The sequence below is a fragment of the Planococcus citri genome, chromosome 4 (genome assembly GCF_950023065.1).
Source record: "Planococcus citri chromosome 4, ihPlaCitr1.1, whole genome shotgun sequence".
Taxonomy (NCBI): Eukaryota; Metazoa; Arthropoda; class Insecta; order Hemiptera; family Pseudococcidae; genus Planococcus; species Planococcus citri.
In genome coordinates this window covers 64,838,679-64,862,541 of record NC_088680.1, presented here as the reverse complement: position 1 = coordinate 64,862,541, position 23,863 = coordinate 64,838,679, and the positions used below count along the sequence as shown (strand labels likewise).

The 23,863-nt window shown below is 32.9% G+C and overlaps 2 protein-coding genes across 3 annotated transcripts; one reads left to right on the top strand and one right to left on the bottom strand.

The window, feature by feature from the left end:
• The first annotated feature begins 48 nt into the window (after positions 1–48).
• LOC135845269 (protein fem-1 homolog B-like) lies at positions 49–16,112 on the top strand. 2 transcript variants are annotated; one of them, XM_065363737.1, is made up of 15 exons: positions 49–502; positions 4,608–4,676; positions 8,513–8,644; positions 8,821–8,998; positions 9,073–9,276; positions 9,397–9,558; positions 9,683–9,875; positions 13,283–13,429; positions 13,593–13,767; positions 14,018–14,161; positions 14,249–14,466; positions 15,077–15,193; positions 15,279–15,385; positions 15,466–15,606; positions 15,687–16,112. In XM_065363737.1, the coding sequence occupies exons 1-15, from the start codon at positions 467–469 to the stop codon at positions 15,746–15,748; spliced, it is 2,085 nt and encodes a 694-aa protein (XP_065219809.1). In that variant the 5' UTR covers positions 49–466; the 3' UTR covers positions 15,749–16,112. The 2 variants fall into 2 exon arrangements, with proteins under 2 accessions (XP_065219809.1, XP_065219810.1); XM_065363738.1 differs by lacking the exon at positions 4,608–4,676 and having other exon boundaries at positions 51–502.
• On the bottom strand, positions 1,579–8,177 carry LOC135845270 (uncharacterized). Its single transcript, XM_065363739.1, has 3 exons — positions 7,460–8,177; positions 5,558–6,811; positions 1,579–1,859 (listed from the first exon to the last, which is right to left on the bottom strand). The coding sequence occupies exons 1-3, from the start codon at positions 7,572–7,574 to the stop codon at positions 1,846–1,848; spliced, it is 1,383 nt and encodes a 460-aa protein (XP_065219811.1). The 5' UTR covers positions 7,575–8,177; the 3' UTR covers positions 1,579–1,845.
• Positions 16,113–23,863: the final 7,751 nt, after the last annotated feature.

Genomic DNA, 23,863 nt, shown 5'->3' with positions numbered 1-23,863 from the left:
AGCTTGGCTTATAATAAATGTACCTATACGTAGATATCCAAGTACGAATAAAAACGAGGGAGCGATATCGCGATGAAAAATGGGAATAAAGGAGTCTATTCATTAATGAACAATCAGAGAATCAAGTTTATTTAAACTCGTAAGATAAGAGCTTTGATAGGTATAACTTTCAATTAAAAAATACAGATAAGCTGGCTAAAATCAACGTATATGCGCTCTCTTATAGTATCAAATATACGATTAAGCTATGTGTATGTAATATCGTGCGGGTAGGAGGTACCTCACCTACAATTGAGGATTTCACTTGCACTCGACGAGTAACAGTTCTGTTCTGAATTTTCGATTAATTTCGCGTTTTAATTTAATAGCAAGTGTCGAAGCTGTGTTGGCAAGTGTATGATATTTTTTTTTTTTTTTGTAAATCGGAGTGTGAACTGTTCGGAATTTGGAAATAAAACGTGTCGAAATGATGTTTGACGGATATACTACCTTATCGGAGCGCGTAAGTTAATGGTTTTATTTTGTATGAAATAAGTTGCATTTTTAGCTCAGTATTTAGTCGTAGATATGTAGAAGTCTATATTAAGCTGAGTACTGTAGGATGTCATTTTCATATGGGCGTTCGACGTAATTTTTTGATTTGTTCACAAGTCAGCGCTTAATGATTAGAACAAGGTACTCCCTGTTCATGTCTTTCGATCCTCGAATGCTCAAGTCAAGAAAAAACTGAAGAAACATGAGCTTTGATTTCGAAAACCTGTATTCTATTTATTTAAAATTTCATCTGAGACGTTAGAGTAGGGCAAAACTTCTAATAGCAGGTTACAGGTTTACTGTTGAAGCAGGAGCTTCATCTTTGAAGCTAGGTAGATGTTATTTTTTCATCAGTAAGTCGTCTCATGGATTCTTACTTCTTACATATTATTCTTGTTGAAATACCACTACATTATACATTACGTTCTTCTTCAGTTCTTCTTCAATTAGGTATTCTACGGAATCAATCAAACTTACTGTATAGGTACGCACTTGATTCGGTTTTTGATTACTTATCACTTTATCAGTTAGTCTCAATTCTCATTCTCAATCATTATTATTATAGAAGGATGATGATCTCAATATCTTTTTTATTACTCCCTATTGAAACTTTATTATTCAATATTCATTAGGTTCAAGTTTCTAACTTTCTACCTATAATGGATAAGGATAAAGGCAAAAGCTAAATCATTTTTGTTCTTCTCACTAGTCAATTTAAAAGTTTGAGGCTTAGGGAGGTTAGAAGTTCAAGGTCAGATGACTCCGAATGATTCTCGATCTTCTCCTATCCCAATTCATGATCTTAGATCTGAAGAAAAATTGATCAATCCATAATTGATCATTCGATCAATCATTGAAATAAAAATAAAAATAAAAATTTGCAAATCGTCTGCTCGGTAATTTTTATTCTTAAAAATGGTCACACTGATTCCCATTGTTTATTTTTTTCGCCTTGTGTTGTCACTAAAGTCTGCAGCCAAAAGAAGAAAAAAATTTCAAAATAAATTTATCACCCTTTATAAGAAAATAAGTAAACAATACAGCTCGGCTGTCATAAAACGAATATATTGTAATAAGAAATGATCGACTACAATCGGACATGTTTCATAGAAATCGATATAAGTAACTATCGATATAATAATCGATTAATATCAGTATGTGTGACGACATCGATAATCGCTCCTTCTAATACTCCCTCCTCGGCACACATAATGATGATGAAAAATAAAGTATAAAACTATCAGCTGCTCGTATCCGGTCAAAACTTTTTTCAATATATATTCGTGGAATTGGAATCGTATCAAAACAACGTTAATCCCAATGGCCTGAAACAATTAAACATGATTTAGATACAAGTTAAAAATAAGATTAAAAATGCAGACTATCTAATATCTTTATCTTTATTAATTTTAATTAATCAGTTCTTTTACTAAGAACTGTCGGAACGAAGCAAACTTCTGATCTGGAAGCGCTTTTGTAAAGATATCGGCGATTTGATCGTTGGTATTTCGCCATTCAATTTTTAATCTTTTATTTTTAATCTCTAGTCTGACATAGTGATAGCATAATTTCACTATGTGTTTAAAACTCTGTGAGTCATCATTTTTTGCAAGCCGTATTGCAGACAAGTTATCTTCGTATAAGACTGGAATAATTTCTAATCTTATCATACGTTTGCATATCTCGTTCAAATAAACAATTTCGCGACAGGCTAGACTCATAGCAATAAATTCTGCTTCGGCAGATGAAAGAGCAACATGATTAGCTCTTTTTGTCCGCCAACTGATGAGATCACCAAATACCTTGATTGCATAGCCACTGGTTGATCTACCTTCATTATCGTTAGTGCCTAAAGAAGCATCGGCATAACATTCTATTTCATTATTTTCTTTAAATTTTCCAGTATAACTGAGCCCAAAATTTCTAGTTCCTTTAATATACCTAAATACATGTTTCACCCTAGTCCAATCATCATCATTATAATTGCTCTGCTTACGACTCAATGTATTTACTGCATACATTAAATCAGGTCTTGTACCATTTGCCAAATAAAGAAGACTACCTATAGCCTCACGATAAGGTATAGGTATTTCAATAAATTCACTTTGAGCAATTTTTTCGTTTTTGCTCTTTTTTTCAGCTTCATTTGTTCTCATTGGAATTTTGGTAGGTTTACATTCGCTCATATTAAACCTGTGTAAAATTGTGTCAATATAATGAGATTGACTTAAATTTAAAATTTTATTTTTCCTATCTCTTTTAATATCAATACCTAGAAACCTCTTTGGTTCCCCTAGATCTTTCATTTCAAATTCAGTATTTAATTGTCTTTTCGTTTCTAAGATTTTATCCTTACAGTTCCCTATGATCAAAATGTCATCTACATAAAGTAATAAAATGACAAATTTGTCCTTTTTTCTCCAGATAAAAAGACATGACTGAAATGGGTATACAGTAAATCCCATTTTAAGCATAAAATTCCTAAATCTTTCATACCACCTACGAGGACTTACTTTCAAACCATATAATGCCTTTTTTAACTTACAAACTTTAACCTTACGAGTTTGATCATCACATTTAACCCCTTCAGGTATTTCCATATAAATATTCTTTTCAAGAGTTCCGTTCAAAAACGCTGTTTTTACATCCATTTGCTCAAGATCAAGGTCAAATTTATTAGCTAGGCATAATAGAAGTCTAACATCACTAATTCGTGAAACTGGTGAATAAGTTTCAGTTAAATCATATTTATTTTTATCAGCATAACCTAAAGCTACTAATCTACTTTTAAATATTTTTCCCCCATCAGATTCTCTTTTAATCCTATTTACCCACCTAGATTTTATTATTTTAGTTCCTTTTGGTAGGCTGTTCCTATCTACCAAATCCCAAGTTTCATTTTTCTCAAGTGATTTCAGTTCACTCTCAATTGCAATTTTCCATTTTTCTTTGTCAGAACTATTCATAGCCTCAAGATAAGTTTCTGGCTCAATTTCATCGGATGCATCACTCAAATGCATTGCATAATTTTGTTCAATTTCCTCACACTTCAAAGTAAATTCATCTTCGTCATCACAGCTTTCAGAAATTGCATTTTTGAGACAGTCTATGGTTTCTTTTGAGGTTGGATCAACGCGGACTGAGTTGAGATCTTGAGTGGATGATGGAGTAGTTAGCTCCACAGAGGAATGTATGATCTCAGCTCCATTTCTCCCTCCTGCGCGTTCGTTCCAACTAATTTCCCTCAACGATCCAGTTTGTGAAGCAGTTTGCATTTTTAGTTTGAAATTTTCATCAATAAAATCACCATATACTCGCGATTCAATACATTCAATGTGTTTAGTTTTAATTATTTCATTCGTTTGAGGAATAAAAACAGAATAACCTGTGTCATTACAGCCAATTAAAAAACCTACTTTACCTCGTTCCTGAAACTTTGGTTTATTTTTGTTGGCTAGATCAAGAGCAACAGTTAGGCAACCAAAACGACGTACATATTTCAGGTTTGGTTTTCTATTATAAATAAGTTCATATGGAGTTTTGAATTTTGTTGAGACTTTAGGGGTCCGATTATAAATATGTATCATGTAGGTAAGTGCATAGTTCCAGAACAAAGTTGGCATTTTTGCACTGAATAATAAAGCTCTTACTTTCTCTTGAATTTCCCTATTCAGACGTTCAGCAGTTGAATTATGTTCAGGAGTGTAAGTATTTACTCTATCAGGTTCAATTTTTTCTTCCCCTAAAGTTCGTTTCATCATAGGAGTGAGGTATTCAGTACCATTATCAATTCTTAACATACCAATTTTTACGCCTACTCCTAAAATACTTCTCATAGATCTTAAAAATTGATTGAAGGCAAAATGAACTGTAGTTTTATCAATCAACGAGTATGCACAAGCAAATCTAGAAAAATCATCAATGAATGTGACAATATACCTTGAGTTTGAACCATAGGCAGTAGGGTTGATCGGACCCATAAGATCTGAATGTACCAGGGTCAATGGCACAGACCTCCTTAACCTTGTCGTTTTGCAAGGTGATTTTGTTAATTTTGCTCGTTTACATTCCAGACAATCAGAAATTTCATCCACGAATTTCACGTTTTTCAAACATGGAATTACCTTAGATGCAATTTCCAAGTAAGTTTTTGAAGCATGATTTAATCGGAGATGCCAAAGTAAACCTACCCTACTTTTCAAACTAATAATTTGTTTTTGATCTAGATCATACAAATCTTTTAAATTCATTTCACATTCATTTTCAAGATAATGTCTAAGTGTACTATTACAGTCAATATTATTAAAATTTACATTCTCAATAATTTCTTCTTTTTCAAAATTTTGATTTTCAATTTGGGGTGTTTCATTTTTTTCTGGGTCATTTTGGGTAATTATTTCATCATTTTTAACATTTTTAGAGGGTTCTTTCGTGGGAGATTTATTATAAGAATGTTCCAAACCGGAAGGTTGATCTCTCCCTCCTAATCTGATCTTTTTAGCTATTTTATCACCTTGATCTAAAATTGGTCTTTTTCTATAATAGGAATGATCAGAATTGCTCCCTCCCTTTCCATTAGTGAGAAAAATTTCATCACAATCACGATCAGTTTTGTAAATTTTGAAATCAAGATGCCAAAATTTTCCATCAAATTTTCCAGTTTTTATAATTTTTCCATTTTTATCAAAAATAATCAAGCCATTTTTATTCAAAGTAACAGACAAATCTTTTTGAACTAACTTTTTCAGAGAAAATAAATTTGCTGAGGCATTTTCAGAGAAGAAAACATTTTTCAAATTCCCTACCTTATTTGTTCCCTCATTTAGAAACGTAATATCACCTTTATATTCTATAATTACGTCAGCACACTCAGATTTATTTGCACTACCCAGTCTCTTTACATTTTCTAATCTAATTATATTACTCAATTTTGATTTATTATTAATCAGATGTTCAGTCGCGCCTGAATCGGCAATAAATCTAACCATATCATTATTAATTTGATCAAAAATTAAAATCTTACTTTCAACATCCGGTTCCTTCTCTTGATCATCAACGTAGAAAAGGTAGTACTCCTCTTCTCCAACATTTACAGTTTCAGCTCCTACCAGATTCGCTTGACCCTTGACTTCGGATTTCTTTTTCAAAATTGGCCGCAGTTTTGGGTTTTTGGGTGGAGGTGGTGCACTTTTGGAGTTGACAGTGACAGCTCTCTTATTTTTGTGAGGGCACGAGACGCTAATATGATCGGTTAGCCTAAAGCAGTTGTAACACCATTTCTTTTCACCATTTTTACAGTTGTGACGTTGGTGACCCCTCATTCCGCAATTGGTGCACAGACAGTTCGAGTTCTGATTCGAATTAGGAGATGCTCGATTTTTCGCATTTTGGTCACTTTTGGTCCAGTGAAACCTGTCGTTCTTCATCTTTCCCCCGCCAGCCCCCTGCTGTCGTTGCGAAAACGCAAAAGCTGCATCGGAGTGCGTTTCCTTCTCCTTCAGAGTGTTATTTTGTTGCTCATCGCTCAAAAAATACGTTTTCATCTCAAGAAAAGTCATACCTTTACCATCATTCAACATTTGTTTGGCAGCCTCTCTAGTCTGGAGATGTTGGCTGCTGGTACCGATCGCTAACATTAAAATCCTTTTCTTTTCAATATCAGTAACAGTCTCCTTCTCAGTAGTTGCAGAACCAGGAGTATTGACCACAGCATCGTCTATCTGTTTAACCAAATTCTCAAACCTAACCATGAATTCCGGAGCAGTCTCCTCACCAACCCTATACTTGATCGAGTATAACTGTTCCCATAAGGTGGTTGTAGTCAACACACCTTTTGGGGCCCTATTAGAATCAAGTTTTTGAAGCGCAGCTTCGACAGTATTTTCTCCTTGAATCATTCGATGATGAGTTTCGTCCAGACGATCAATCAAAGCACGAAGAGCCGCAGCTTCATCGGCTTCTCTCTCATCCTTCGTTTTCTTTTGTTTTATTAGTTTGTCAATCAAATATTGCGCTCCTTGCGCCTTCAATTCAAAAAGAAAACGTGATTTCCAAAGATCATAGTTAGTATTTTTGGTCAAGACACTACCAGAAGTTGGAGTATTAAATTTTAAAAAGGATCTTGTATGACGATCGCGATTTTCAGTAGAGGAAGGCATATTTTTTAAATTGTCTTTCATGGATTCGAATTCTGCCTTAATTGAAGCAAGTTCATCTCGGAAGTCAGTTAAGATGGTAAAGACAAGTTCGTTCGATAGTGGAGGTGAATCCTCAGTACCTAATAAAATAAAATCAAACATTGTGTTACTTTTATTATTTTTTTTTAAAATTTTAATTCAATTTTATTCTCTTCTATTTTAGAAAAAAAATCAACTGAGAAATTTTTCATCAAAAAAATAGCTGCTCACTCGAAATTTTGTTCAAAAAATTCACCTGATCACTTGAATTTGTTCAAAAAAAAATTCGTTCACGTAAGAAAAAAACAGATTTTGTTCTAAAAAAATTCAAAAAAAAAATTCAGTTTATCAAACTTTATTCCAATAAGGAAAAAAAATCACGAAAATGTCAAAAAAATCTAAAAAGAGAGTTCAATTTTTAAAAAAATTAATAATCCACATTCAGATGATCAGAATATACAATTTACGTGAGTATAAAAATTCTCTTCAGTTTCAATATTCAATTTCAGTGAAGGGTCTCGCTAAAAAATACCTATCAACTGAAATTGTCACTCAAATTTAATAATAATTAATCAACTTCAAATTTCTCAAAAAAAAATTTTTCAAAAAATAAATTCTGGTGCACGTCACCCAGGGGTATTAGGAATTTAAACAAAATTAAATTGTTCGAGATCCGAATATTCATATAAATTCAATAAATTCTAAAAAATATTGATCATTAGGTACCAATTATTATAATTATTACAGACCATTCTGAACATTGTTCCGGCTCGTTTCCCCATTTAATGGCTGTGATTGTTCACCAGATTGATCTCCTTGTTCTCCGCCTTGATCATTAGAACCGTTAATCTGATCTCGTTCCATTTTAATATAAAAAATCGGTCACACGATCAAAAAATTCGAAAAATTAATTTTTATTAAAAAAATTAAAAAGTTGAATATTCAATTCGATCAAAATCGATTTTAGTGCACTTTTTTTTTCAATTTAATTTTTTCGAAAACGCGACGAATGTATATAAAATATCACGAATGGAATTAATCCTTATTAACTACGCTCTGCTACCATATAAGAAAATAAGTAAACAATACAGCTCGGCTGTCATAAAACGAATATATTGTAATAAGAAATGATCGACTACAATCGGACATGTTTCATAGAAATCGATATAAGTAACTATCGATATAATAATCGATTAATATCAGTATGTGTGACGACATCGATAATCGCTCCTTCTAATACCCTTTTATCACCTCACCTAAAGAAAAGGGGCAAAAAATTGTGAATTTACGTCCGAATACGATCGTTTAGTCGAGCAATTAACATTTCTCCTATCATCAGAACGTACTAAAAATTCGAAATAATCATCGTCGAGAAATGTACGTTTCAATTTCGAAACTCCTTCGTTGCGGATTCGAACACAAATTTGAAGTATCCTTCGCGCGGTGATGTTGATTTTTTCATTCTTTTTCTTTGGTCAATTATTTTAATGCGTCATTTTAGCGCATACAAATCGAATCTAAAAATACCGTTCATTGTTTAATAGATGAAAATGTGCGTAGAAGCTTAGTGCTTAGTCTCGTACTCGACGCTGTATGTGTTCCAATTAAACGTATGATTTTATATTCGCAATATCGTCGTAATTCGATGGTTATTGTTTTATCGTACTGATCAATATCGTCGATTTGCAGCTGTTTTAATCTACCCCAGATTGGATTTTTAAATCGCTGCGTTTTTTGTATTGTAAGGTTCGTGTGTATCGTTGCTTTGTATTGACTGTGTCTTTGTTGTTGTGATTATGAAGGAAGCGATGATCCAAGAAATACAGTATCTTCCGGATCAGATATATTTCGCAGCCAGGGATGGAATGGTTCGCATTATGTGTTCCTTGTTGGAGAATATGCCGCATGATAAAGTTAAAGAATTATTGAGCAGAGTAAGTGATGTAATACTCAATCGTATACCTACACGATACCTCAACCTAACTCGAGCTACATGTTCATCATGCTTGTAAAATTGCACTATGTTTGCAGTAAATTTGTGTATTTATTCAGCACTGATGTAGTTCAATAACAAAATGTTTAATGGTATTCAAATTTCGCTTGTGTTTAGGAAATGGAAGATGACAACGGACAGAAATGTACGCCCTTGATAATCGCTGCACGAAATGGCCATGAGAAAATGGTGAAAGTGTTTATAAACAGATTCCCAGTTGATCTAGAGCAAGAAGGATCGGTCAAAGTTGATAGTTTTCTCGTAGATGGAGCAAGTGCTCTTTGGTGTGCTGCAGGTTCGCATTCGCCCTGAAATCCATCCTGTTTGGGTTGATTTACTCTTATTGTAATCATCCACTTATTGTTTTAGGTGCCGGACACATAAACGTAGTCAAAGCTCTAGTTCACGCTGGTGCTGATATCAATCACGCTACTCTGACTCAATCTACTCCTCTTCGTGCTGCGTGTTTCGATGGTCGTCTGGATATCGTACAATATCTCGTAGATCATGGAGCAGATCTACATAAATTAAACAAATTCAACAACTCGTGCTTGATGATAGCTGCTTATAAAGGTTCGTTGGTCAGAAAGTTCATCAAAGGATTCGTTTTTACGTTCCAACGACTTGAGTTTAGAGTAAAGTTCGAGTAGTTTGATTTTCCAAACGAAGTATTAACGACGAATAAATGTTTAGGTCATTTGGAAATTGTGAAATATTTGCTGGAAAAAGGCGCAAATCCTGATCAAAAAGCGTTATGTGGTGCTACTGCGATGCATTTTGCTGCCGAATGCGGTAATTTGGAAATAGTCAAAGAATTATTGAAACATGGAGCGAAAATGACTCGAAATGAGCACGGTTAGTAGTCGATATTCCATCCACCATTTCAACACTAGAAGTTTTATGAATAATGTGTTCAAAATATGCTTCAATTTTTACGTAGAAGAGGTTTTTAAAATTCCATTTGTTCGATTATGTGCAGGTTTAACGCCATTATTAGCCGGTGCCGAAAGAACACGATTAGGTATCGTTGAATTTCTCATCAAACAAGACGAAGTATCTCTGGCAGATAAAATCGACGCTTTGGAATTACTAGGAGCATCGTTCGCTAACGATAAGGATAGTTACAGTTTAGAGTTGGCGTATGTTTTTCTCAAAAGAGCCATGGAATACAGGTTCGTTGTAGTTTTTCTTTCATGGTTACATATAGGGAAGGATCTAAGGGGGAAAAACACGCGGCGAAACGCTTCAGAAGGGCTCATTTGGGTGATTGTGATTTTTATCCCTTCTTTTCTTGTTCTTTCGTATCAAAAATTTAAAAATTGGATTTCGAAAGACTTCTAGGCAAATTATGATAAAAAATAGGTCTTTTTGGAATTTTTTGAAGAAAAATGGATTTTGTAGTAAATTTGAAAAAAAAAATATTTTCTGGCAATTGTGACAAAAAATGTGTTTTTGCAATTTTTACAAAAGCGTGAGTATTCCTAAATTTTTTTTGACAATTTGGACCAAAAAAAGTAAGATTTACTATTGATGAGTACCTTTTAATGAAACTTGATTTCTGTTTGTAATTTTGACCTTGACGAATGAACATTTTTTTTGTGACTAATTAACTGAAAAGCAAGATTCTCTAAAAATTTTGAGTTTAACCATGAAGAAAGGGGTTTCAGCAGTTTTTGCATTAATGTAGCAATAGCAAAAAAATGACCATTTAGGAATTCAAAAAAAGATAGAAGGTTCTTTTTTGATAATTTTCAAATTTTAATAAAGAACTGATTTTTTTGGGGGTCAAAAACGCAAGATTTTCAGAACAATTTTGACAAAAAACATGACATTACGATTCTGATTCAATAAACTGATTTTTTGCAACACTTGACGAAATAGACAGCTTTTTTACAACAAAAATGCAAGACTTTCTGAAAAAATGTTGGAAAGAAAATGGGCTTTCATTTTAGTAAAAAATATGTTTTGTTTAAATTTTGATAAAAAACTGTTTTTTTTTAAATTTTTTGATAAAAAACAGTTTTTTTTGCAATATTGATTAAAAAACAATTTCTTGCAATTTTAAAAGAAAATTGGTTTTTTGCAATTTTGAAAAATAAACTTTTTTTGCATTTTGAATCAAAAAATTTGACTTGGTAATTTTGATAAAAATTGATTTTTTGCAACTCAAACTAAACAAACAGATTTTTTGCAACAAAAATGCAAGATTTTCTGAAACAATGTTTGCAAGAAAATGGGCTTTCATTTTGGCAAAAAATATGTTTTTTTTAATGTATGTATTTTGATAAAAAAATGTTTTTTTTTGCAATTTTAAGAAAATAAGTTTTCTTGCAATTTTGAAAAAACAGTTTTTTTTTTATTTTTAATCACAAAATATGACTAGTTAATTTTGATGAAAATTGATTTTTTGCAACTCTGACTGTATCAGTCAGATTTCTTGCTACAAAAATGCAAGATTTTCTGAGAAAATATTGACAAAAAAATGGGGTTTCATTTCGGCAAAAAATATGTTTTTTTTTGCAATTTTGATAAAAAACGGTTTTTTGCATTTTTGATCAACCTTTTTTTCTGCAATGTTGCAAAAAGTAAAACTTAGTAACAACTGGCATTTTTTGCAGTTTTTATAAGATTTTTAGAATTTTTTGGAAATTTTGATAACACAGTAATTTTTTGGTAATTTTGATAACACGTTGATTTTTTTGCAACTCTGACAAACAGACAGATTTTTTGCAACAAAAATGCAAGATTTTCTGAGAAAATATTGGCAAAAAAATGGGTTTTTATTTTGGCAAAAAATATGTTTTTTTTGTATTTTGATAAAAAACGTTTTTTTTTGCAATTTTGATTTTGAAAAATGTTTTTTTGCAATAATAATTAAAAAAACTAGTTTTTTGCAATTTCGAGAAAACACCGTTTTTTCCCATTTTTGATCACAAAATATGACTTGTTAATTTTGATAAAAATTGATTTTTTGCAACCTGACAAACAGACAGATTTTTTGCCACAGAAATTCGAGATTTTCTGAGAAAATATTGACCAAAAAAATGGGGTTTTATTTTGGGGAAGAATATGTTTTTTTTTGCAATTGTGATAAAAAAACAGTTTTTTGCATTTTTGACCTACCACTTTTTCTGCAATGTTGCAAAAAGTAAAACTTACCAAAAATTTTGATAACAACAGGCAATTTTTGCAATTTTTATAAGATTTTTAGAATTTTTTGGTGATTTTGATAACATGGTGATTTTTTTGCAATTCTGTCAAACAGACAGATTTTTTGCAACAAAAATGCAAGATTTTCTGAAGCAATGTTTGCAAGAAAATGGGCTTTCATTTTGGCAAAAAATATTTTTTTTTGTATTTTGATAAAATAAAAAAACATTTATTTGCAATTTTGATTAAAAAAATGTTTTTTTTTCAGTATTAATTAAGAAAACTAGTTTTTTTTGCAATTTTGAGAAAAACAGTTTTCTTGCAATTTTGAAAAAACACAGTTTTTTTCCATTTTTGATCACAAAATATGACATGTTGATTTTGATAAAAATTGACAGATTTTTTGTAACAAAAATGCAAAATTTTCTGAGAAAATATTGACAAAAAAATGTGTTTTCATTTTGGAAAAAATATGTTTTTTTTTGCAATTTTGATAAAAAACAGTTTTTTGCATTTTTGACCAACCACTTTTTCTGCAATGTATCAAAAAGTAGAACTTATCAAAAATTTTGATAACAACAATGCATTTGGTTGCAAGTTTTATAGGATTTTTAAAAATTTTTGGTGATTTTGATAACACGGTAATTTTTTTGCAACTTTGACGACACAATCAGCAATTTTTTTGGCGCCAAAAAACCAACAAATTTTGGAAATTGTGACCAGAAAAGTTTTATTTTGGCTTATTTTGGAAAAATAAGACTGTTTGGCAATTTCGAGAAAAATATCAGGATTTTTGGGCAGTTTTCGCCAAAAAAATTGGCCCTTTTTACATTTTTACCTGTAAAATAGGAAGATTTTTTGCAATTTTTTTTGTGACAATAGATGGTTTTGGTGTGATTTTGGCAAAAACCGACATTTCTTGGCCATTTAGATGAAAAAGAACCAGTATTTTGGATAATTCTGACTGCAAAAGATTGTTCTTAGCAACATTTTATCAGATGTTGACAATTTTCTGTCATTTTAATGCGTTTTTTGAGTGTTTTTACATTATTCTGATGAGTTTTTTTGCACTTTTTTGTACGTTTTGGACAACCTTTTATCGAAATTTCAACTATTTTTGATAATTTTCACTATTTTCAGTGAATTAAATGTTTTTTTTTCTTTTTATTCTAATTTTGTCATTTAAGCGCATTTTCAATACTTTTTTGTACATTTGGGAAAATTTTTTTTTTTGTTGGAAATTCGAGGTCTTCTTGAACATTTGATAATTTAAGAGGGCCCATTTTACAAAACATGACAATTATTCATGCCCCTCTACTGCTCTTTTTGCAGTTTTTGCTGTGTATTAAATTCGCCTCCGACATATTCCCAACATGGATAGTGATTGAGTAATGAGTACTTAACTAATTACGTTGTAATTTAATTGCAGGTATTTAGACTCGAACAATGTATTACAAAAACCGAAATTTGAACCCGTTGCTGCGTACAACAATCGACAAGAGTGTCAAAATATGGAAGAATTGGAAATAATTAAGAATAACGCCGATGAACTGCACATGGAATCCTTAACTATACGGTAGATTATTATCTTTCTGCTGCGTTTCTTTTTATTCGATAACAATTACGAGTATGAGTAATTCGCTTTGGTTGGTAGTTGATTAGTTATAGTCGCTAACTAGCTTTTTATTTTGCATTTATTTGCCTCTATTTTCATACCTTTTCATTTTTTTTTCTCGTAGAGAGCGTATTTTGGGTAAACACAATCCAGACGTGCTTCATTCGGTGGTGTTTCGAGGCGCAGTTTTTGCAGATCATTCGAAATTCGATCGTTGCATTATGCTATGGTTACACGCTCTGTATTTGTCTCAGCTGAACAAAATATCTATTACCAAAGATCTTCTCAGATTTTCACAAGTAAGTTGGAAATTCGAACGTTTTAATTCTCTTCTCGAACGAGGACGTTAATTTTCACTTGGGGAGAGGTGCTGCAATGCCCTAGGTCCTCTCACTCTCAAATTTTTCTAATCATTTTGAGATGGGGATAGGGAAATAAACGATTAGAATCATTTTAATCTCACCATATACGATGGTAGAGTGCGGAGGGTAGCATATGCTGTAAAACTAACTGTTTAAGTTCGTATTCTCATCTATAATCGTGTTCTAGGTGTTTTCACAAATGGTATCCAACAGAGAGACGATCAAATTTTCGTATTTAGAAACCGTCCTATCTGCAGCCGTAGCCGAACTGAGTAGGAATAAAGAAAAAATGCAAACAGTCACAACCAAAGACGATATCGCAATGGTTCAGGTAAATTTACTTCACATTTCTCATAATTTCGTTCGCTGATACGAAATACACACATATCAACGATTTCTAATCTGAATATTAACGCAGGATGAAATGGAAAGTAATCTGCTCTCTTCGTTGTATATTATCGGCATCGTTACCAAATTAAAATCCAAATTCATCCCCGATGAAGAATACAGAGTTCATCAACTTGTTCATAATTTAGTCAATATACACGCTACGTCGAGACACGGGCAAAGCTTGCTTCATTTATGCGTCGATCCTGACACACCTATCGATAGTTTTCACATAATCGAAGTCTGCAGGTATTTATTTTACCTTTTAAATTCGTGTTTCGTTAGGTATTATTCTTCGTAAGTTTAGAGTCATATTGTGATGTTACATGGTCATTCTAGGCTGCCACGTGATTGTACACGAGGCACGAACAAAGTATTTCAATTATTTTCAAGATTGTAAATAAATTATACCTGGCTTGGGTAATTGCTCTGCTTATCAGCTCAGCCATGTAATGGTCACGTGACCGAACTTATTTTACCTAATGTGTTGAAAATAATTACGAGTTTCTACTCTCTTACTCCAGAAACCGTAGACTTGAATGCTGATTTGGATCAGAAATAATTTCTGATCAAAATCAGTTCATTTTTCGAATTCTTCGAGGGTTTAAAGTGTTTTATTTTACGAGCTTGAGTCATATTCCTTCGTAAAATGCATTTTTTCGTGACACATGAGCGTTAAGAAGGGGGAGGGGGGCTGAAAATAAACAGAATCTCTGATCGGTGCTGAAGGTTTGAATACTTCGTATTTTGGACAATCGTTCGTACTTCTGAAATGTTTATCAGTATTGAAACGAACAAAATAAATTTCAAGTTTATTCGAGTAAGCAAAAAAGTAATCTGATTTCATCATTTTGTTTAGATATCCTTGCGCAGAAACTACGAAATTTCTCATCAAATGCGGTGCTGATGTGAACGCGATGGATGATTTTCGTAATACTCCACTACACGTTATCGTCTGTTATCAACGATCTACCAAGTACGGATTTTGATTCTCATTTCATTCTGATTTACTCACGTTTCTCACTTACATTGGTTTATTTATGTGAAATTTTACATTACAGCGATTTCATGACACTTCACTCTATAATAATAGATTTAATCGATGCTGGAGCTCATATCGATACCGTCAACGCTAGCGGTAAAACACCAATCGAAGTCGCTACTACTGGTAAAAAATCATTCACTATCGATTACGAACTCTTCGAACGAATACGAATTATTACTCCGAATGTTACTATAATTTTGCAGGCGTAGCTGAGATAATTCTACGTACTCAAACGAAACTTAATTTAAAATGTTTATCGGCGAAAATAGTTCAAAAGTATTCAATTCCCTATAATGGAATGGTACCCAAACATTTAGAAAGCTTTATTCGTTTGCACGGCGTAGGTACGTATTAATAATCAGTCTATTCATCGTGCTGAACGTTGGGAATAATAAACTGATCATTGACGATACGTATTTTTCAGAGAAAAACGACCAAAGACCGAATAAGTTTTCAGAAACGTGTGTGAAAGATAAACGAGAATGAAGTGAAACAAGTGCCTGTAAACGGAGCAGATGCATGTTCGATGTAAACTTCTATACGTTGATGGTTCGATGTCGAAGTTTATTGCAATAACTCTGTGATTTGTATTTATTTAATTGTTCTATGTACTCGTAGTACTCGTATGAATTCACGACACGATGTTTTTCGTTACCTTCTTTGTTTTACGTACCTATAAATGTGTGTGCGCGTGTTTACGTTTACGAATGTTTCGTATTTTTCATTTTGTTTGTTTTTTTTGTTGCATTTTTGTTTTATTTTGTATTGTTTGTTTTTTTTTCTTTTGAATGTACCTAGAGTACATACATACTGTGTATTATCATCGTTATTATAATCATTTATCTCTCTTCGCCTTCTTGTTTTATACGATGATTGCGAAGTTTATACTGTTTCGGGTACCTATACGTAGATTTACGTGATATTATCTTGAAAGTGAACTTTTCGATCTCTGGAGTTACTGCTTTGGAACGGAACCGAATTGTTACAATAGAGTATTTGCAGGATTAGAATTTTGATTAATCTACTTACTAACTTCTACTACTCGTAAATTTTATGTAGAAATATCAATTAGATATCTGGGTAATCGGAACGATTTCTAATCCCACTTGAAATCATTTCATTTTCAAAATTGAGTATTGTTATGGTATTGAAACTATTAGTAGGTATTTGTATTTCAAAATGATTACAAATTTGCATTATTGGAATCGTTTCAATAGCAAATTAGCAATGAAATGGTTCGTACTCGTAACGTTATAGCATGTTCAACTTTCAAGTACAATATGTATAATTTTACTTCGATAAAACATTTGGATCTTGAAACAATAGATGAAAAGATGTACCAAGGTACGTTTGACATAATACTATCTTTAATAATCAATGATACTATTTCATTCTTCGAGGTGAGGTTCTGAAAGTTGAAACTATTCAAGCTTTATACGGTCTACAGCCAAACAGCCTGTTATCAATTAGTTATACGACTGTAAAGATTTCTCAGCTGCAAAACGAACAATGACATTATTTGGAACATGGGAGTTCAATGATGATCGTTTATTTACTCGATGATTCTACAGAATCAGCCACAGTTATTTCACTGATAATGATAAATTAATCAATACTTGAGTATACCAAAGCTGAAAAAGTAAGTATTGACTAACATCATTTAAATGATTTCAAATTTTCAAAATTTATTCGTCATAGTACAAAGTAGTAAAAAATTTAAAATTTTCAATTCAATTTCCAGACTAGACGAAAAGTGATAAAAGTTCATTTTGTTTTGAATTTCTGTTTGTTTACATATTTTACCAACCCCCGTGCGCAATGTCGAAATTACTCCGCTCATCTTGAAGATGCAGTTTTCATTTATTTATGTAGGTATTAGGTATTTTCAATATTATTTTCTCAAACTGTTTCGTAAAAGTGCATTTTGAAACAACCACAGTTTATTTATTCAATAATATCAGTGTGATCGTGTGTTTTCTTCGAAGAAATTAGAAGAACTATTTTCTCAAAAACGTAAATTTGGTTACCGGACAATGCCGGACATTTTGTTTTTCTTTTTCTTTATCAAATCAATGTGTGATGTGAATGAACTTGTGCAAGTACGTCGCTCCGTTACTTTAAGCAATTATTCGTTAATTTCGCGATGATTTTGGTATTTTTTGTCGGTATTTATGAAACGAAGCGAGTGTATAATATTCGGTTGTTGTTTTCCGAGTGTAATTTTAATCCGATGTGAATCAACTTTGAAGTGAATCTTGAAATGATACCTCAAAATGGATGTTGATTTGGCGAACTCGAAGGGCTGTGTTTCATTTTTCGTATATTTCGGTTACATAAGTGCCTGATGAGTAATGATTCAGTTTCTCAGTACGTAAGTGCGTTGGTTATTCGTGTGCTTTCTTGCACATTCGTCTTTTGTGGGATCGCGACTTTTGTTTCGGAGTGTACTGAATGTATTAGATCCTTACTCAACGGATTTGCTGTTTTGACTTTTGAAAATTGATTTCGTGATTAGATATTCGTTTCTAGCTATCTAGCATCTACCTACGGTTATTATGATCGCATTCATCGAGGTAATATTTTCGCGTTCTCTAGTTTTCGGTAGATCTTACTTCGAAGTTCGAAGGATAGATGAATGAAATGGCATTCGATGTCAACGACTACAGTGCATTTTCTTGACACATTCTCCGGTGTTCGGCGGTCTGCCAGTCTACCACCTTGCTTCAGTTTCATGATGATTTTCTAGAATACTTCGTTTGATCGGTGAGTACTTAAGTATTCAATTATTACGTTGGGTAGATAAGTATCTAATGTAAGTATTCGAATTTTGATTATAATACCTATCATGATGCTGGATGCTGCTAGCATTTCATTCGTATTTTTCGTTTTTTATCCTCTGGTCGACCAAATCGTTGTCAGAGATTGTTCATGGTGTAGATATTCTCATATTATTCGAACGAATCTCGTGTCATTTCGGTTCTTGATTCAAAATTTACGCACCTATTTATATAATTAATAATTATTCTCGTTCCTGTGGAATTAGGTAATGGTACAGGGTGCGCATAAATATCAAGTACCCAGCAGTCCAGCACCCCCAAAACATTTTTTTGTCAAACGTTTTGGTCACAGTGAATGATAATAATGATAGCACATGATTGGTTGTTGGGCTGAGGCGATATTATCTCACCAATCATATGCATCTAAGTCACTTTGCCAACCTATATTTCTAATTTTAAAACTTATTCTTTGGGGTACTCGATATTTTTGTGCACCCTGTATGCATCTGTGAAATTTTCGGTTTCCTTGATGTGATTTTTTCACGAATCGTTTGACGTTCCGATGCGTTTGTGACGACGACGATGTAACGATGACATCATACGTTAATTTTACTCGAGCAAATTTTTTTCACAAAATCACAAATCTCGTTTTTTTAGAGAAAAAATTCCTACTTTTTAAAAAAAATTGATGCGTTACTTACCTACTTATTTATAAGTAGATACCTATCCAAGTGAATTATCAAAATTTTCATCGGTTTTCGTACAGATTGTTAGTGGATTTTTTTCTGTACCATGTTGAATCACCTTTTAGGTTTTGACTTTTGTGCAGTGGTTTAATTATTTTCTGGGTACAATTACACTTAATATTTTCATGTATTCAAGTGGACCACTTTTTCTGATTCTTTTATCATTTCTTTTGTGAATTCGTTGTACCCCTTCTCTTTCCTACCACTTCAAGAACTGGTGCGGTTATTATAAAGATGTCAGCAATCTCAGCATTTACGGCAAACTGAGTAGGCAACTTATTTCACGTGATTGCTTGAAATTATTAATGACATTAACCACCTGGTTTTATATTCTGAACGCTTTTATATCCTATTTCAGGTTTATATTTTTTCGTGGGAATCAGTTGAACTCACACTCCACGATTTGAACGAAACTAATATGAAAACTTCACAAGTTCACAAGTGTGCAGTAACCGATTTGAGCCGATCTTAGAGAACTCCTAGGGCGCACTATGGGCCAGGAGACCCCCTAAAACGGGCGTAATTCAAAATTTTATCCCAGTATTATGTAAGAAAAAGGTCATCGACTCTTGTGTCTTGTCTTGCGTTTTCGAGGTCGTAGAATCCGAATTTGGTAATATTTTTTTCGTTGGGTGGGGGGGGGGTGAGGCGTTAGAGGGGGGAGAAATGAAAAATTTGAGCATATCAACGTGCGATACATCGATATGTATGTTTTTGAGGTCGTAGAATCAGAATTTGATAATATTTCTTTCGTTGAGTGAGGAGGCTGAGGCGTTAGAGGGGGAAACATGAAAAATTAGAGCATCAACGTGCGATACATCGATATGTATGTTTTTGAGGTCGTAGAATCCGAATTTGATAATATTATTTTCGTGGGGTGGAGGGGTGAGGCGTTAGAGAGGGGAGAAATGAAAATTTACTTTTTACAAAATTAATTTTTCAAAGTGACCGTTTTTTACATAATTTTGATTAACGAGTTTTTATAAAAGCTATCGAATACCGTCGAATTCCGCGTAATTTTTGACTTGGGCAGGTTCAGTAGTATGTGTAGAATAGGAATGCATGATATTTGGGTGCACGCAGGTCGCAGGTGCACCTAAGTTTTTTATGATATTTTTAGTTTTCAAAAATACATAATTTTGATGAAAATCGCTCCAAACCTCACGTACATGAATTTTTCTCTTCTCTCCAAATACACGCTTCACGCCCCACCCCTAAAAAAAAAATCATCAAATTCGGATTGTACGACCTTGAAAACATGCAGTTCGATGTATCGAACGTTTGTATGTTTAAATTTTTCATTTCGAGGTCGAACAATCTTTGATGATATTTTTTTTGAGGGGTGGGGGGTGAAGCGTGTACTTGGAGAGAAGAGAAAAATTCATGTACGTGAGGTTTGGAGCGATTTTCATCAAAATTATGTATTTTTGAAAACTATAAAAATATCATAAAAAACTTAGATGCACCTGCGTGCACCCAAATATCATGTATTCCTATTCTTACACATACTACTGAACCTGCCCAAGTCAAAAAGTACGTGGAATTCGACGGTATTCGATAGATTTTATAAAAACTCGTTAATCAAAATTATGTAAAAAACGGTCACTTTGAAAAATTATTGGCGCTCTTTACTCCTCACCCATTGATAGTATCTACTGCAAAGCTACAGAACTACCCTCACATTTCAGAAAATATTCATTACATCAGCCTCAGCTAATCCATCACATCCCCTTCAAAATCTTATCTCAATATTCAGCTTACATCATTTCCAACAAAATGACAACCCTCTAGTAAACTTCATCTCTGAAATAAAAAACCTTGAAATTGATCTCAAAAATCTCATTCAAAAACCCATAACCCACCCTCCTTGGCTATTAAAACCTCTACAAATTGATTTTCAACTGAGAAATTATTCAAAAAGAAACCATTTTCCTTTAGAAATTAAGAGCCATTATCAGGAACTCATATCAAACTATACAGAATTCAATTTATGCTTTACTGACGGTTCTAAGGTCTCGAACTTACATACCGGATATGCTTTCTCAATAAATGAAAAAATTTTCAATTTTAAAATTCATGAGGTCTCTTCAATAGGCCTATATACTGCCGAACTTCTTGCAATTAACCATCGTCTTTTGAACATATCCACCACACAGCTTGAAAACAAAAACTTTTTAATACAAAGTGACTCTCTTAGCTCCTTGATCTCCATACAAAACATTTTTCAGATCACCCTATTGTTCAAAATATTCACAAAATTCTGCTAGATCTCCAAAACTCAAACCACACCATCCACCTTATGTATACCCCTAGTCATGTAGGCATTGAAGGAAATGAAATCCTCCAAAAAAACTCTTCAAAAAAGAATTACACCCCGCCCTCTCCACGATTCCTAATGAACCTACTCCATGAACAAAAATTAAAAATTTCAGTAAGAAAATGTTATGATATCATGGTGGAATCCGCCCCTAAGAAAAACAACCTACCACTTCACCATTTATTGTATAAGACAATCTATAAAACAGCTAATGAGCCAAAAATTTGGGGGCTGGCAAATCTTCCACACTCCAGAGTCAAGTTAGATTACTAAACTTATTTGAGGGATCTGTCCGCCCAAATTTTTGGCTCATTAGCTGTTTTATAGATTGTCTTATACAATAAATGGTGAAGTGGTAGGTTGTTTTTCTTAGGGGCGGATTCCACCATGATATCATAACATTTTCTTACTGAAATTTTTAATTTTTGTTCATGGAGTAGGTTCATTAGGAATCGTGGAGAGGGCGGGGTGTAATTCTTTTTTGAAGAGTTTTTTTGGAGGATATCAGTACTTTTTTTTCTATATTATTGTGATGAAGTGTTCAATCTAATAAATGAAAATAGCATTGGTGGCAGGAGCATGCAGAGAGTGGACAGATTACTGGACATTTGTCATTAAACTGACTGGAATAAAAACAGTGGGTTTTCAAGGGTGATGGGGGAAGGGGTTGAAAAATTCGCCGATCAGTAAAAAAAAGACTTTCAATTTTGTCAAATAAAATGACAAATAGCGAATATAAATTTCTAAAATGAAATGAGAGATGAAATGACAAGTTTACCAATAATTGATAAAAATACCTATTAAAAAATTATTATTTTCCTTTTTGAATTTTTTGAAGTTTCAAAATGGAATTTTTTAGTTTAGGAAAAGGATAGAAAAAATAGCTGAGTGATGCGAGTGAAAAAACGTTCAAAAATTCAAGAGGTGAAAAACAATGTGTTTTTCAGGTTCCATTTTTTGGCTTCAAAATTTTGGAATTTAAATGTCAACTTTTTAAAAATTTAAATTTTGAAAATGAGAACAAAACAAACCTGAACAAAGTAAAGCAAAACGTCATTTCAAGAAGTAAAAAAAAACATGTTTTTTCAGGTGAAAAAATGTATCTTGTTTGTTTTAAATAAATTTGCAATGCATAATGAAATTTTTTCCATGTTTACTTTTTTAAAAAAAACAAGGGCAAAAGAAAATTTGTACTTTAAGAAGTGAAAAACGTTTTTTTACAATGTATTTTTAAAAATTGAACATGTTAAATAAAAATCATATTGAAAAAATCAGCTTACAAAATTAAAAATTAAAAAAAAATTTTTGATTCTGATGGGGTTCGAACCGGAGTCTACTGCGTGGGGAGCGGAAGCTTAAATCATTCAGCCTTGGCTGCTCAACGTTTTAGCGCATTTCAACTGCATACAACGCCGCCAACACGTGTTGTGCTTTAAATTTAACGGACATTTTGATATTGAACGTTTATGTGCAATAATAATTATTATTGCGCATAAATGAAAGCTCATATCAATTTGAAAATATTAAAAGGCACTTCCGTGGTATTTGAAGTATATGTGAACATAATTTCAACGTGATTGGGACTTTATTCGAAGCTGTAGCTTTGTCTAAAGAATCAAAAATGGCGAGAATTAGTATTATAAATTTACTGTTTCTTTAGACAAAGCTACAGCTTCGAATAGGGCACAAATCACGCTGAAATTTTGTTCAAATGTACTTTGAACATCGTAGATGTGCCTTTTGATGTACGTACATCTATGCCAGCTTTGGTTTGATTGTACTTTGGATAAATACACTGCTCGTTTTTTCAAAATTTGTCATTTTTCAGCATCTTTAAACTCCACTCAAGCTTGATGTAATTGGGCTACAAAGCTCAATTTTTGCATGAACATCAAGTTTATGGTGGAGAAGTGCCTTTTGATATTTTGGGTCAATTTTGAAAATTTTTGGAGCCCAAAAAGGGGGGGGTGCAGGGTCAATTTTCAAAAAATTTACAATTTTTTGCTTTTAGTCAGTAATGGTTGACAAATCAAAGCTATATTCCAAATTTCATCGAAATTGGTTCGGCCAATCCTTCTAACTTTAAGTGGAACTTGAAGAAGAATTTTACCCAAAATGACAAAAAACAGGGTACTTGAAACTTCGCGAATTTTCATCGTACAAAAATTATTCTTATATATTCTGAAAGGTCGTTGAAAAATAAGAAAAACTGTATTTGCGTTTTTTTAAATAAACGCTTAGTTTTTGAGAAAATTACGTTTGAAAACTCCCGGAATTGCATTACGAAATAGTTACAGAATATAACTCCGTGTGCGTTGAGCCGCCTACGGTTGAACGCGTTTCATGACGCGCTTGAAACCGTGGGAGGGCGGGGGGCAACGCTACCGCGTCGCCTGATTGTTGACACCTATGCAAAATCAGCCATTAACCCCCCACCCTTCACCTCTTTCACCCCTGACGATATAAAATCATTCTTTACACAAAATACTCACTCAAAATGGCAAAATTTCTGGTCATCACAGACATCAAACAAACTCTTTCAACACAAAAAAACAATCTACCCCTGGAAGAACCTTGATCACTTAAACAGAAGAGAAGAAATAATTATAACCCGCCTAAGAATAGGTCACTCTAAAATCACACACAACCACCTCTACCAAAAAATTCCAAAACCCCCCGGTCAATTCTGTGATAATGAACCAACATCCATTCAACATTTATTATTCACCTGTCCTAAATTACAGCAAACAAGACTATCTCT